An 11336-nucleotide genomic window follows, 5' to 3' on the forward strand; every position below is an offset into this window, starting at 1 on the left:
GGAGGTTGTGGATGCCCCATCCCTGGAGGCATTCAAGGCCAGGCTGGATGTGGCTCTGGGCAGCCTGGTCTGCTGGTTGGTGATCCTGCACATAGCAGGGGGATTGAAACTAGATGATCATTGTGGTCCTTTTCAACTTAGGCCATTCTATGATTCTATGAACATTTTGCTTCGCCCCTGTCTCAGAGTTAACAAAATAAATAATTTGAATGGAGTTCAGTGAACCAAGACAACAAATGAGGTTCTGCAGAGCCACCTGGTGTCCATCGAAAGCCTTCTGGAAGAACACAGCAAGTTTGGAGGCAGGGAGTCTGAATAAAATATACACAATTTATTTATAGGAGGTTTACAGCTGTACAACGTTGGCCTTCAGTTCTGACCGCTCGCCGATCTTGTGCAGCGTGACACATCGGTGCCTTCGGAGACGAAGACAGCTCATAGCCTGGTTTAACACCATCACATTAAAAAAAGAGGGGATTTCATGGAGTGTAGTGACAGGCTACTTGCAACCGATGCAGTGATTAATAAAAGAAACAGAAAATTAATCAGAGACATCCCACACCACTTAGTTTAGTGGGCACGGGGGGGATGGGTTGATGGTTGAGACTCGATGACCATAAAGGTCTTTTCCAACCTTCATGATTCCACTATTCTATGATCTATGGTGGAAGGGGCGGGGGGGAATGGAAAGTCCTCATCAGGTTTGCCCACCCCTCAGATAAAAAAAACTGGAATACATCCATTCACTCTATTCAAAGAGAAAAGGCATTGACACGAACAGCGGCATTTCAATAACTACCTTCCTCAACCCACTCTACGAACAAGACCAAAAAAGAAAAAAAAAAAAAGTTAGAAAAAGGAAATTTTTCTTCATCCCTTGGAAATGAAGGGGGAAAGGAAGCTTCTGCTCTATGTTTTCAACAAGTAAAAGAAATAAAAAGAACAGAATTATTATCAATATTAAGACATTTTGGTCCTGATATGGTATAACGATTGTTATTTTAAAGAAGGTATTGAAAGCTGCCTTTCATTATGGCTTGATTCTCTGTACGAAGGAGGGAGGCTGGCCATGGGTATCAGGGCAATGCTGCTCCCCAGCAAGTTTCACTGCCACTTCTTGGGGATCACAGCATGGTTTGGCAGGGGTCAGGGCACCTGGGCCAAATGGCTGTGGTCTACTGAAGCTATGGGCAGCCTGATTTCCTGAGAAAACATGGCTCATATAAGCACACCAGCTACCTCCATCTGGTGCTGATGGTGCAAAATGCCTGTGGTGCTTCTGTGGTGTTCTCCTTCAGCTGAATGACTCTTCTCCCTCCAAAGCATTTCCAGGTGTCCCTTTCACCTATCACTCCTAAGACTTAAATCACAACTTTTGGCCCCATAGTCCTTCTCCCACTTATTTTCATTGATGAGTCCTATGCCCAAAACCAAGATCTAATCAAAAGAACTCTGAACTATGCTGGGCAAAATGAAGAGTTTGCTTCAAATTTGGGCTCAAAACGTCCCTTTATGAAAGCAGGAGCATCTGAGCTCATTCTGCACAGTGCCACTCTCATTCGGGTCCCAGTGATGGCAATAGGATTTGGAAGGTGTTCTGCACAACAGAAATAAGTGGGACCCAGAAAAAGCATCTTGTGGGTCACTGCCTGCTGCTAAGCCCTGGAAAACAAGACCTAAGAAAGCGAGCAATTTGGTCAAAAGTCCAGTGCTGACCCACAACGGCTTAACAACTGAAGATGAGGAAGGAAGAACAGCCTGCAAAGGTGGGTGAAGTTGTCCTTAGGGACATGGTTTAGTGGGGAAATATTGGTGGTGGGTGGACAGTTGGACCGGGAGATGCTGGAGGTCTTTTGCAACCTTGGTGTTTCTATGATTCTGTGATTCATATGCTTCTAGATGCACCAGGATTTGAGCTAGCAGCTGACTTGACACTGAGAAGCAAAATACCACGTTACAGACTTTGCAAATATTTAGGGACTTTAAAAAAAAAAAAAAAAAAAAAAAAAACAACCCACAGCTTTACAGCATAAACATGGCCAGTTAGCAGGAGAGACCAAAATCCTACTTTCTATAGCATAAGAAGGGTTCACGCGCTCACTTCTCCCTGCAGACAGGACTCTTCTCAGGTCTGAAACTATCAAGATTGCCTCGTTTGAATTAAAAAAAAAAGAAAACAGTTCTTTACAGGAAGCATTGCATATGTGTGCTCCATTCCCCTAGCAAGGAGCTGACTGCAGAGGATTTGCTGGTATGGTTTATATGAAGCCAGATTCTGCCACCCAGTGGAATAAGGAAGAGAAACTCAGGATTACAGCAAACAGGAGCATGGTCTTACACACTTCAGGACTGTGCTTTGTACCTTTGTACCGAGATGTGTTTGGGCTGTGCTTGTGGACTGGCTTTAGCTTTGTGCAACTCATCAATAAACTGGAAATTGAAGGTGGCAGATGAATGTTAGAATGAATTGAGCATTCATTGAGTACTCCTCTCCTTTAACATGAGCTCAAGTCCCACAGCATTTGGGAAAGTGAGGCACTGAAAATGGTGCAGTAGAAATCTGTATGCAGCAGTGAAGGTGATGTCCATTGAGCAAAGCTCCTCATCCATGGGAACTGATGCTTGTCATCCATGAGATCTGATGCTCTGGCCTTCAGAGGAACTGTTCTTCTCTTACCCCAACATTGAATATACCCAGGAGACAAACCAAGTATGGGGTTACAACTCAGCAAAATGAAAAATTCAGGCTCTATGGATAGGGAGAGCAAAAAAGCAGTGGAGACAGGAGGCACAATGGCAGTTTGAGAGGCATAGGCAGGAATCAAGGCCAGACCAATTCAAAAACATAGCCCTGCAGAACAGTTGTCTAACCACAGCTGTTGGCATTTTTGCATCTTTCAGAATCAGCAGCTGAACACCAGGAAGCACTGCTGCACCACGTGGGTGATGGAGTCCTCACACAAGCTGCTCAAAGAGTTGTGAGATCTCCTCCTTGGAGATCTCCAAAAGCAACCTGGATGTGGTTGGTTGGCACCCTGCTCTGGATGTCTTTGCTGTGACAGGGTTGGAATAGATGGACCAGAGGTTCCTTCCAACCTCAGCCATTCTGTGATTCTGTAATTCAGGACAGTATGGGGCTGAACAGGAATGAGACAGCAGGTCCCTACAGTGATGGAGCCACTAGTCTTGCTGACCCTGTGGATTTGGGATTGCGTGACTGCTCTAGTACATTTCCCATCCAGTCGCTGTGTGCATATCAATAAAACACCCCAAGAGCCCCAGTTTCTTTTTCCCCTTCTGCTTTGCTGACGTGCCTCCTTGGATAAGCAATTAAATGCCAGTTCATGGACAGAAGACTCCTCGCGCACTACTCTAAAACCAAGCAGACACATAGAAGATGCATCGAAGCAGCTGGTGGGACCATGGTGGCCACACGTGTGCATGGTGACACGTGTGTGCCAAGCCCCGTGTAAACAAACAGCACCTGGACATCGTGCTTTGCTGTCAGGACACACAGCGTGCCAGCAGCGATCCCACGGGGTGGATGGTGGTGATGCGGCTGCAGAGGATGCCAGTAGAAGGATCGTTGTGGTTCCCCAACAAGGCACCATTTTTTAACATGGAAAACACAAGATTGGCTCCTTTGAGTGGAATGCATGCATAGTTCTCCTACACTTGCAGGTGGTAGATAGGCTGTGTGTATATATATGTGTGTGTGTATGTATATATGCATTTATATACATATGTGGCACTAGAGGAGAGTCCTTGAGTATTCAGACATTGGTGAGGATGTTACTGCTGAGCATCCTCACAGCAATGGTTCCAGGCAGATCATTTGATTTTCTGTTCCCTCTGTCCTGGAGGTGCAGTGTGTGCACGGACTGCTGGTCGCTGGGATCTCCCTTGAGTGCCACTTGACCCAAGAACTCGTCGCTTATCAAGTTGTGGTTCCAGATCTGAAGAAACAAAACAAAGGTATTTCCTTAAGGGATCCAACCAATCTCTCCCACTTTGCTTTGCCTGGTGCAACCTCACCTCGAGCCCCCAGATCACTGATACCTGAACAATGATGGGTTTTCCTGGCTTCTTGCGGTAGAAGAGGCCTTTCACATCAAACTCTGGTGACACTGTGTCTTTCTTCACTGCAGAACGAACCTTTTGCCCTTCACACTTTATTATCACATATGGGTCAGCTCCTAGGGAGATAAAAAGTACATTATCCTTATTTTGTATCTCCTGTAATTTCTCAGAGCCCTTTCCCAGGGGCTGCATGCAGCAGTTTTCCTCCAAACCCCACCAGAAGAGATGGATATCTGCCAATAAGTGGATCAGACCCCAGATGATGTCCACGAGGCTCTGCTGATGGCTGGGGCTTACTCTGTTAGGTGACATGGTACTCAGAAAGGAGTTGGTGATGGACTGCTATGAAATGGCCACCTTTTCCCTGACCTCATATTCTATTTAAGCCCTCCTTCATCGCTCTAAATTCTCCTTGCCTTTGGACATGGAAGGCAGCGATGTGCTCACCTCTCCCTTACAAGATTTACTGAAAGTAGGTGAAAATAAAACCATGGAGAAGAGAGCTGGGCTCACAGAGCTTGTTTCATGGAAGGAAACACCAAGAAGAACAGAAAGAGCCTGCAAAAACACGCTTGCTTCCACTATACTCATATACTCTAGAACTAGGCTTGGTTTTACTTAAGGTCAGAACCAACTAGCTCAGCATGATAATATGTTTTCACCTCTATTCAAAAATCTTTGGCACATCTTATATTTCTCCTAGACCGAATGAGACTCAAATGCTGCAGAGATTTTATGTATAAGGTCTAACGCTGGGTTAAGAAAAATGTTGGTCTATCAAGGTGATGAGAGACAACACAAAGTTGAGCCAAAATTAAGTGCCATGTTGTGCTGAGGTAGAAGATCCACAAAGAGTCTGGGAACTGGGAATATTTAGTAAGGAACTAGTGGCAGAACAGAGAACCTGAGAATGGAAATATATTTAAAAATACTTATAAAAGGTGACGATGGTAATTAAAGTATTTGCTGTGAGCAAGATTTCAGGGAAAAGATTGAAATGTCACAAAATGGACCACCCCCTCCTGAGGGCCAGGATTTAAGATCACCTTTTGTTTGCCAGACCACCTCCTCACTAGCTTGTTGTGTGCAAGGATCCAGCTCCCCCAGCAAAACACAGCTGCATCATTTCACAGCTGTTTTTCCAAACCAGTCTCTTCTTTTGGGATATCTCATAAAATCTTCATATTCCATAGCAGGAGCCAAATTCCAGTTCGTAAATCACTGTTTCTGAAATGGTGTGGAGGAACTAGGCTGGGAGATGCGAGAGATACCATTGCACTGGAAACCACTGAATAAGCAGGCTGGTGGTGGTGGGAGCTGAACAGCTGGAACACAGCTGGGAAAAGCCATTCCCAGGGAGATCTTGCTGAAAAAAAATATTTTATGGCTCCAGAATCCACATACACCCATGGAAGAAAATGTTTTTGTGAACAGTTCAGAAACTTTTGGCTACATTACTGCATTGCTACAGGCACAGTGAGTATTGAGTAACCTGAGGAAAAAAGCCAACCTACTTAGGGCAAAACTCTCACCCTGAGCACCGGACATGATAAGAAGACTCCCTTTGTGGTAGGTGATAAATAACATGAAGACTACACCAAAACATCAACCACTGCTTATCTGTCCTCCCAACTGAAATGCCTTTCGATATGATTCCTAAATTTTACAGCTGCTCATGCTTAGGAGGAAAGCCTGGAAGAGTACAAGACCTCTGCCAAAGGCTCTGGGGAGGTTTTGGGAGGATCTCCCAAGAATCCTTGCCGATAGCTTAAATGTAACAGCGGATCATTTGCAACAGCAAGATTTTCCATGGACTTTCTCCTCCTCTGGTGCTTGAACCAGATGCTTCCACTGAAAAACTATCTGAGGACATAAGAATTCCCAGCAAGCCTCACTTCATGAAACCACCTCTCTCTTCTCCCTCTGAAACAACCAATTCCCAGTCCCTCTGGGACTGCACAGTGAGCAGAGAAAGGCCATTACCTCCTTGGGAGTCCTGATTCTTGAGGCCAGCTGCGGCAAGGACGTGGACCTGGGACACCACTTGAGGGTACCCGCACATCCCACTCCAGCAGGTGTGTGGTGGCTCATCCAGTGTCAGCTCTCTATTGGGGAGAAATGTGTAATATTTAGGATGTGCCCAGCCTTACCTGATGGGTAGGCCAATGAGTTTTCTCTAGTAGGATGGAAAGCCTATGCACCATCCACTGGCAGACTCTGCTCTCCACTCTGATCTCCTTCTCACCCAAGGGTTGAGATGCTCTCCCACATCATGCTTAGAAGCAAAGTGGGAACTTCTCCATATGTCTTTGTCTCTTGGCCACCTTTGAAAGGAAGCCAAACACTAGCTCTGGACAAGTCTATGGCCAATTCCAGTCAGGGATACCATATAAAAAAAGCAGAAAGCACTCTCCAAAAAGGCAGTTCCTCTCTCCATCACTACTCTTGTTTCTTACCGACAATCCGAAGGCACATCTGTGAAAATCCTGAGAAGAAACTCGCCTACATGACCAGGGTCAAAAGTGGTGGGGATGATGACATAGCGGCCTTCCTTCAGGTCTGTCCTCAGGAAGACACTGCGGGAGTTGATGTAAATGGAGCTGGCCACCTTCTGCTGCAGGGTGTGCATCCGGTAGTTCCTGTTCAGCTCCACCTAGCGAGAGAGCACAGAGGGACAGTCAGCAGGACAGCACTGAGGAAATGTATCAGTTACCAAATCAGGGGACAGCCAACAAGAATTGACTCCACAGTGATGGGATAGCTGGAATTAAGAGAACCAGCAAGGCGGTCCCAAATAAAATTTGAGGCCTCTCAAAACTCTCTTGGCTCATAAACTCACTCTCTGTTACATTCCAGTTTGACACTGGGTCACCACCACAAAACACTTGATCAAACTAGCGTATTTCAGCATTCGGAGGAGACAAGCAAACCACTGCTTTCAGCAAGGAAATCCTGTCTATGCTGACCCTATTCATTTCTGAAATCTCTCACCATTGCTACAGGATGTGCTGAATACACCCATGGGGCACACAGAGTAACAGCTAAACACGTCATGCCAAGGGTCATGCAGTACTAGGATAGTGCACCACTAAGGAACTTCCTGAGGGGATGCAGGCTAGCATGCAGGACCCACAGTTTACCTTATGGATATCAAAGCCTATGGCTAAGTTCTCTCCTTTGCCCTCTTTGCGACTGGTCCGTTTTGGCTTCTGCTGGATGGAGATCAGCACTTCGTCTTCTGCCTTCTTCACATCAAATACATACTGGAAGCAAACAGAGGAAGGTGAGGAAGACAGGAGCATTGGGTATGAATGGGGGTAAACCCATCTATGAATTGTTCTGCAGAATCCAAGGAGTCTAGAGCTTGTACCAGAGCACTTCACCCCTTGCAGTCTGCTACGATTCCTTCTATAGAGGAATTATTCACAAAGACCTAACAGTGAAGCTAATACAAAGCAGGGAGCACAAAACAACTCTCCCACATCCTTGATGACGGCTCCTACAATGGAATGGACCATCCTTTATCTGCTTATTAGATGAAGGACTTAAAATAACTTGTCCCGTATTACTGAGAATCTTAGTTCAGAATAGGACAGAGGAGCTTGTTTCTAGAGGAAAACCATACAGCAGGGCCTTTTCTGAAAGCCCAGAAAGGCTAGAAGAAATGGCCCTATAGACTACATCTGTCCTAATACATTTAACAGTGCCAGGGTTTGAGGAAACAAAATACAATTTGATCACTCAGGCATCCAAATAGTTGGAAATGTTTCCTGGCCTTGACTGGCACCAGCTAATACCACTTCCCTGTGGCACAATTTGATGTTTGGATGTTTGTTTGTGCCAAACTGGTCTACGCCAGACACCTGGATGCCCATTAGGACGGGTAATGTTAAGAGAGTTGACCTGGATGCTGGTCACACTCTGCCCAGGGGTCTCAGTTCAATAAAGGTCACGAGCACATTAAAAATATGAGCACAGAGCTCTGATGGTTGTTTTGCCGTTTTAAGTCCCTGTAGGAGACTGAAATCCTTGGAAGCAAGTGTGAAGACTTCTGAATGTCCTCTGCTAAATGACTCACTTGGGGATTCTGCAAAAAGGTGTCCTTGTGGTTGATACAGCCTCCACTGCGGTTCTTCAAGGGATCATCACTTCTGGTCCATGCCCCGTGTAGCACTGCCTCCTCCCAGGTCTTATGGATGCTGAGGTAGGATGTGTTGATGAGACGGCACTTGATGATGTCTGTGAAGTATCTACAGAAGTCTTCAAAGGTCATCCTAAGTCAGAAAGGACAGAGCTGGGTTATGCTGCTTTGTTTTCCTGAGCAGCGTGGTGCAGGGAGATACTCAGTCACCTGTTAGAGGCTGTGGATAGCCACTGATACCAACAAAGACACCTTTCTCCACACACACAACAAATAGTTCATTTGTTCAAACAAAACAGTTGTATGTGTTGGACTGATAGAAGCAAAGCAATTGCTCCTCCTGCATGTATGGGTATGTGTGGTACTGATATGTGTACCTGGTGAGTTGGTTATGCTCAACACACTTCTAACGGGTTTCTAGTGCTCTAGTAAAATGGTTTGGAACCAGTGTGATACTGCACAGCTTGCAATCCTAGGATCATGACCAGCCAAAGCTAATATCCATGGGCAAAAGGAGGAGATGCAACTGAAAATCCTATAGCTTGAAAGGTCATTTGCTCTGGTTAGCCAGTTGAATGGTAATGACTGAGATGCTTCAAGAGATGGGAGGACTGTGAACACTGTTCATGGTGGCAGCCTCAGGAAGGACTCACCAGAATTCACCATCGTCTTCTACTGTCATCCCCATCTTCTCTCTTTCACTTTTGCTCACTTTCTGCCACTCTTCAGAGCTGTAGGAAGAGTGCAGAATCATCACTGTGAGGGCAAGGGGACATCAGCCCTTGGTTTTCCATCCCATCCCATCCCATCCCATCCCATCCCATCCCATCCCATCCCATCCCATCCCATCCGCAGATGTCATGGCAGTGGTACAGGCTGACTCTTTTGGGTGTTATTTTGGCTGAAACAAGACTGGGAGGAGAGAGATGACATACAACCATCCTTCACAAGGGTGAAATGCTGATGATTTCACCACAACATCCACCAGAATCTCAGTGACGTCTGCAAGCTCAGACACCCTCCTGCTCTGTCCTTCAGGGACCCCAGGACAAAAAATACATCTACCCAAATGAAACAGTAGGTTTAGGACACTGGTTGAAGCAACATTCCACGACTGCTTATGCATTATCATATGGGTGTAGATATAACCTCAGAGCTTGCTCTAGGCCAACATTTTCCACCAAAAAAAAGTGCTTATCCCACCCACGTGTCACTCCAAGGGCCGTTCCACTCTCGTTCACCCCATGGGTTGCGCATGCGGATCATGTCCAGCTTCTCTGACTTGAAGAAAGACAGCAGGCCATGGCCCAGGCGGACCTTCCTCACATCAGTCACGGCGTAAGCATGGCCCTTCACCAGCCCACAGGCCAGGCGGGCCTCCATGTCTGCTGCTGACGTAGCCTGGGCAGGAGGACACAAGAAGAAGAGCACCAGTGCTCAGGGACAGAGAAAGTTGCCTCATCAGGAGTATCTGATATTGTATTAGGTACTAGATTCATTCTAGTCTTCACCGGTTGCATGAGGTCTCTGAGCTCCCATGGTGTCCCATAATCTTCCTTAAGCAATAATGCTCATTCTATTGGTTATAATGGAAGATTTGAAATGCAGTGTTCGTGAAGATGCTCACATACAGACATGAGAATGTTTTTTGTTTTTTTTCCTGGAAGTGAATGCTCTGATAGTATTCAAAGGCCAGTAGGATGAATCTGCACTCTTGGACATAGCAATGAGTAACAAAGAGGGTTGGGTTGAACTCCAGGATTGAGTTCATAGAATCACAGAATCATTAAGGTTGGAAAAGGCTTATAAGATCGTATAGTCAAACCGTCAACCCATCACCCTCGTGCCCACTAAACTACATCCCTGTGCAAGTTCCTTTGACATTTATACGAAAATGTATGAACCCTTGGCCACAATTTACTTGATCTAATTTAGATGCCTCCAGCAGGCTTGGATAAACAACATCCTAAAATGCCTACTCCCATAAAACCATGATCATGCAGGCAACGTTGCTTACTTTGATGGAGCAGCTGATGAGGCCTCCACGATTGTGCACTTTCAACACACGCTCAAAGAGGAGATTTCGTTTGGTTTCATCGGTGGTGTAGTCCCCTTCAGTCAGGTCAATAGGTTCAGAGACCCCACCAGTAAAGTCTACCAGAGCATCAGCTGTGTTGCCTCCATCCAGGGCCTCATAGCATCCTGACAACCTAAAAGAGGGTGATAGCGATGGCACAAAAGCACTGACATTTTAAGAGCTCTCAGACACTTCTTGACATGGCACGGAGAAGGCAGTATTTCAGTGGGACTGGACAGCAAAAAGAGGGTGAAAAAATCAGATCTGTGCTGTTTGCAGTACTCCTGAAATCCCTGAGATAGGTATTATTTAAATCAAAGTGCAGTTGAAGGATATGTTGTTTTGAGGGTAAATTGAGGCACATGAAGGCTTTTTCTTCAAATTCCTTTGTATCTGAGATACATCTTACTCCTTCCCAAGAAAGCTGTTGTTTTGACCAAAATATCTGAGGCTAAAGCAACCTCCAGCTAGAAGTTCCAATTCTTGAGTAGACCTTATACCCAGAAAAGAAAAAGAGTGATGTTTGGTGTGGGGACCCTGACCACAAATATGCCCCAATAACCTTTGGTCTGCTTCCGACCTATAAAACTGCTGCATCCTCAAGAAGAAAAGACCTCAGATCATATAAGAGCAGAAAGATTCATATTGCCTCCCTGTTGCAGTGTTACCTCTGATAGTTCTTTAAGCCAAATTCAGAAATAACCATCACCAGCTTCTACATGGCATCAGACATTTTCCACTGGCATAAGCCAACTAATGAATGAACAGAGATGAAAATTGGGGTGTGAAGGTCCTCGTTTGCTCTGCATCTGCCTGAGTACCTACTTGGCATAAGCCTTCTCCACCAAGGCACACCAGAACTCATTCTTGGAGTTGGAGTGGCAGTAGATGAGCTGGTTGTGAAGCGTGGGCAGGCGGTCATCTATTACCACATCCAGCCACTGACCAAAACGCCAGAATTGGAAGTGGAAGATCCCTGCATAGCTCTCAGGCTTCTCAGCATTCCACTCCTGCTCCTTCCAGTCTGGGATGACCTGA

At 45.8% G+C, this 11336-nt stretch overlaps 1 protein-coding gene across 1 annotated transcript in view; it reads right to left on the reverse strand.

Annotated features, from left to right (window-relative positions):
- Positions 1 to 310: 310 nt before the first annotated feature.
- Positions 311 to 11336, reverse strand: part of CAPN5 (calpain 5) — a 50720-nt gene continuing 39694 nt past the window's right edge. Inside the window, exons 4-13 of the mRNA XM_003203566.5 lie at positions 11124 to 11332; positions 10239 to 10431; positions 9429 to 9622; positions 8875 to 8952; positions 8159 to 8354; positions 7221 to 7343; positions 6537 to 6733; positions 6064 to 6185; positions 4060 to 4196; positions 311 to 3956 (exon numbers count right to left, since the gene is read on the reverse strand). Of these exons, the coding sequence (XP_003203614.1) occupies positions 3774 to 3956; positions 4060 to 4196; positions 6064 to 6185; positions 6537 to 6733; positions 7221 to 7343; positions 8159 to 8354; positions 8875 to 8952; positions 9429 to 9622; positions 10239 to 10431; positions 11124 to 11332 (1632 nt within the window). The 3' untranslated portion in view covers positions 311 to 3773. The remainder of the gene's footprint in view (positions 3957 to 4059; positions 4197 to 6063; positions 6186 to 6536; positions 6734 to 7220; positions 7344 to 8158; positions 8355 to 8874; positions 8953 to 9428; positions 9623 to 10238; positions 10432 to 11123; positions 11333 to 11336) is intronic.

Source organism: Meleagris gallopavo, chromosome 1 (genome assembly GCF_905368555.1).
Source record: "Meleagris gallopavo chromosome 1, MGAL_WU_HG_1.1, whole genome shotgun sequence".
NCBI lineage: Eukaryota > Metazoa > Chordata > Aves > Galliformes > Phasianidae > Meleagris > Meleagris gallopavo.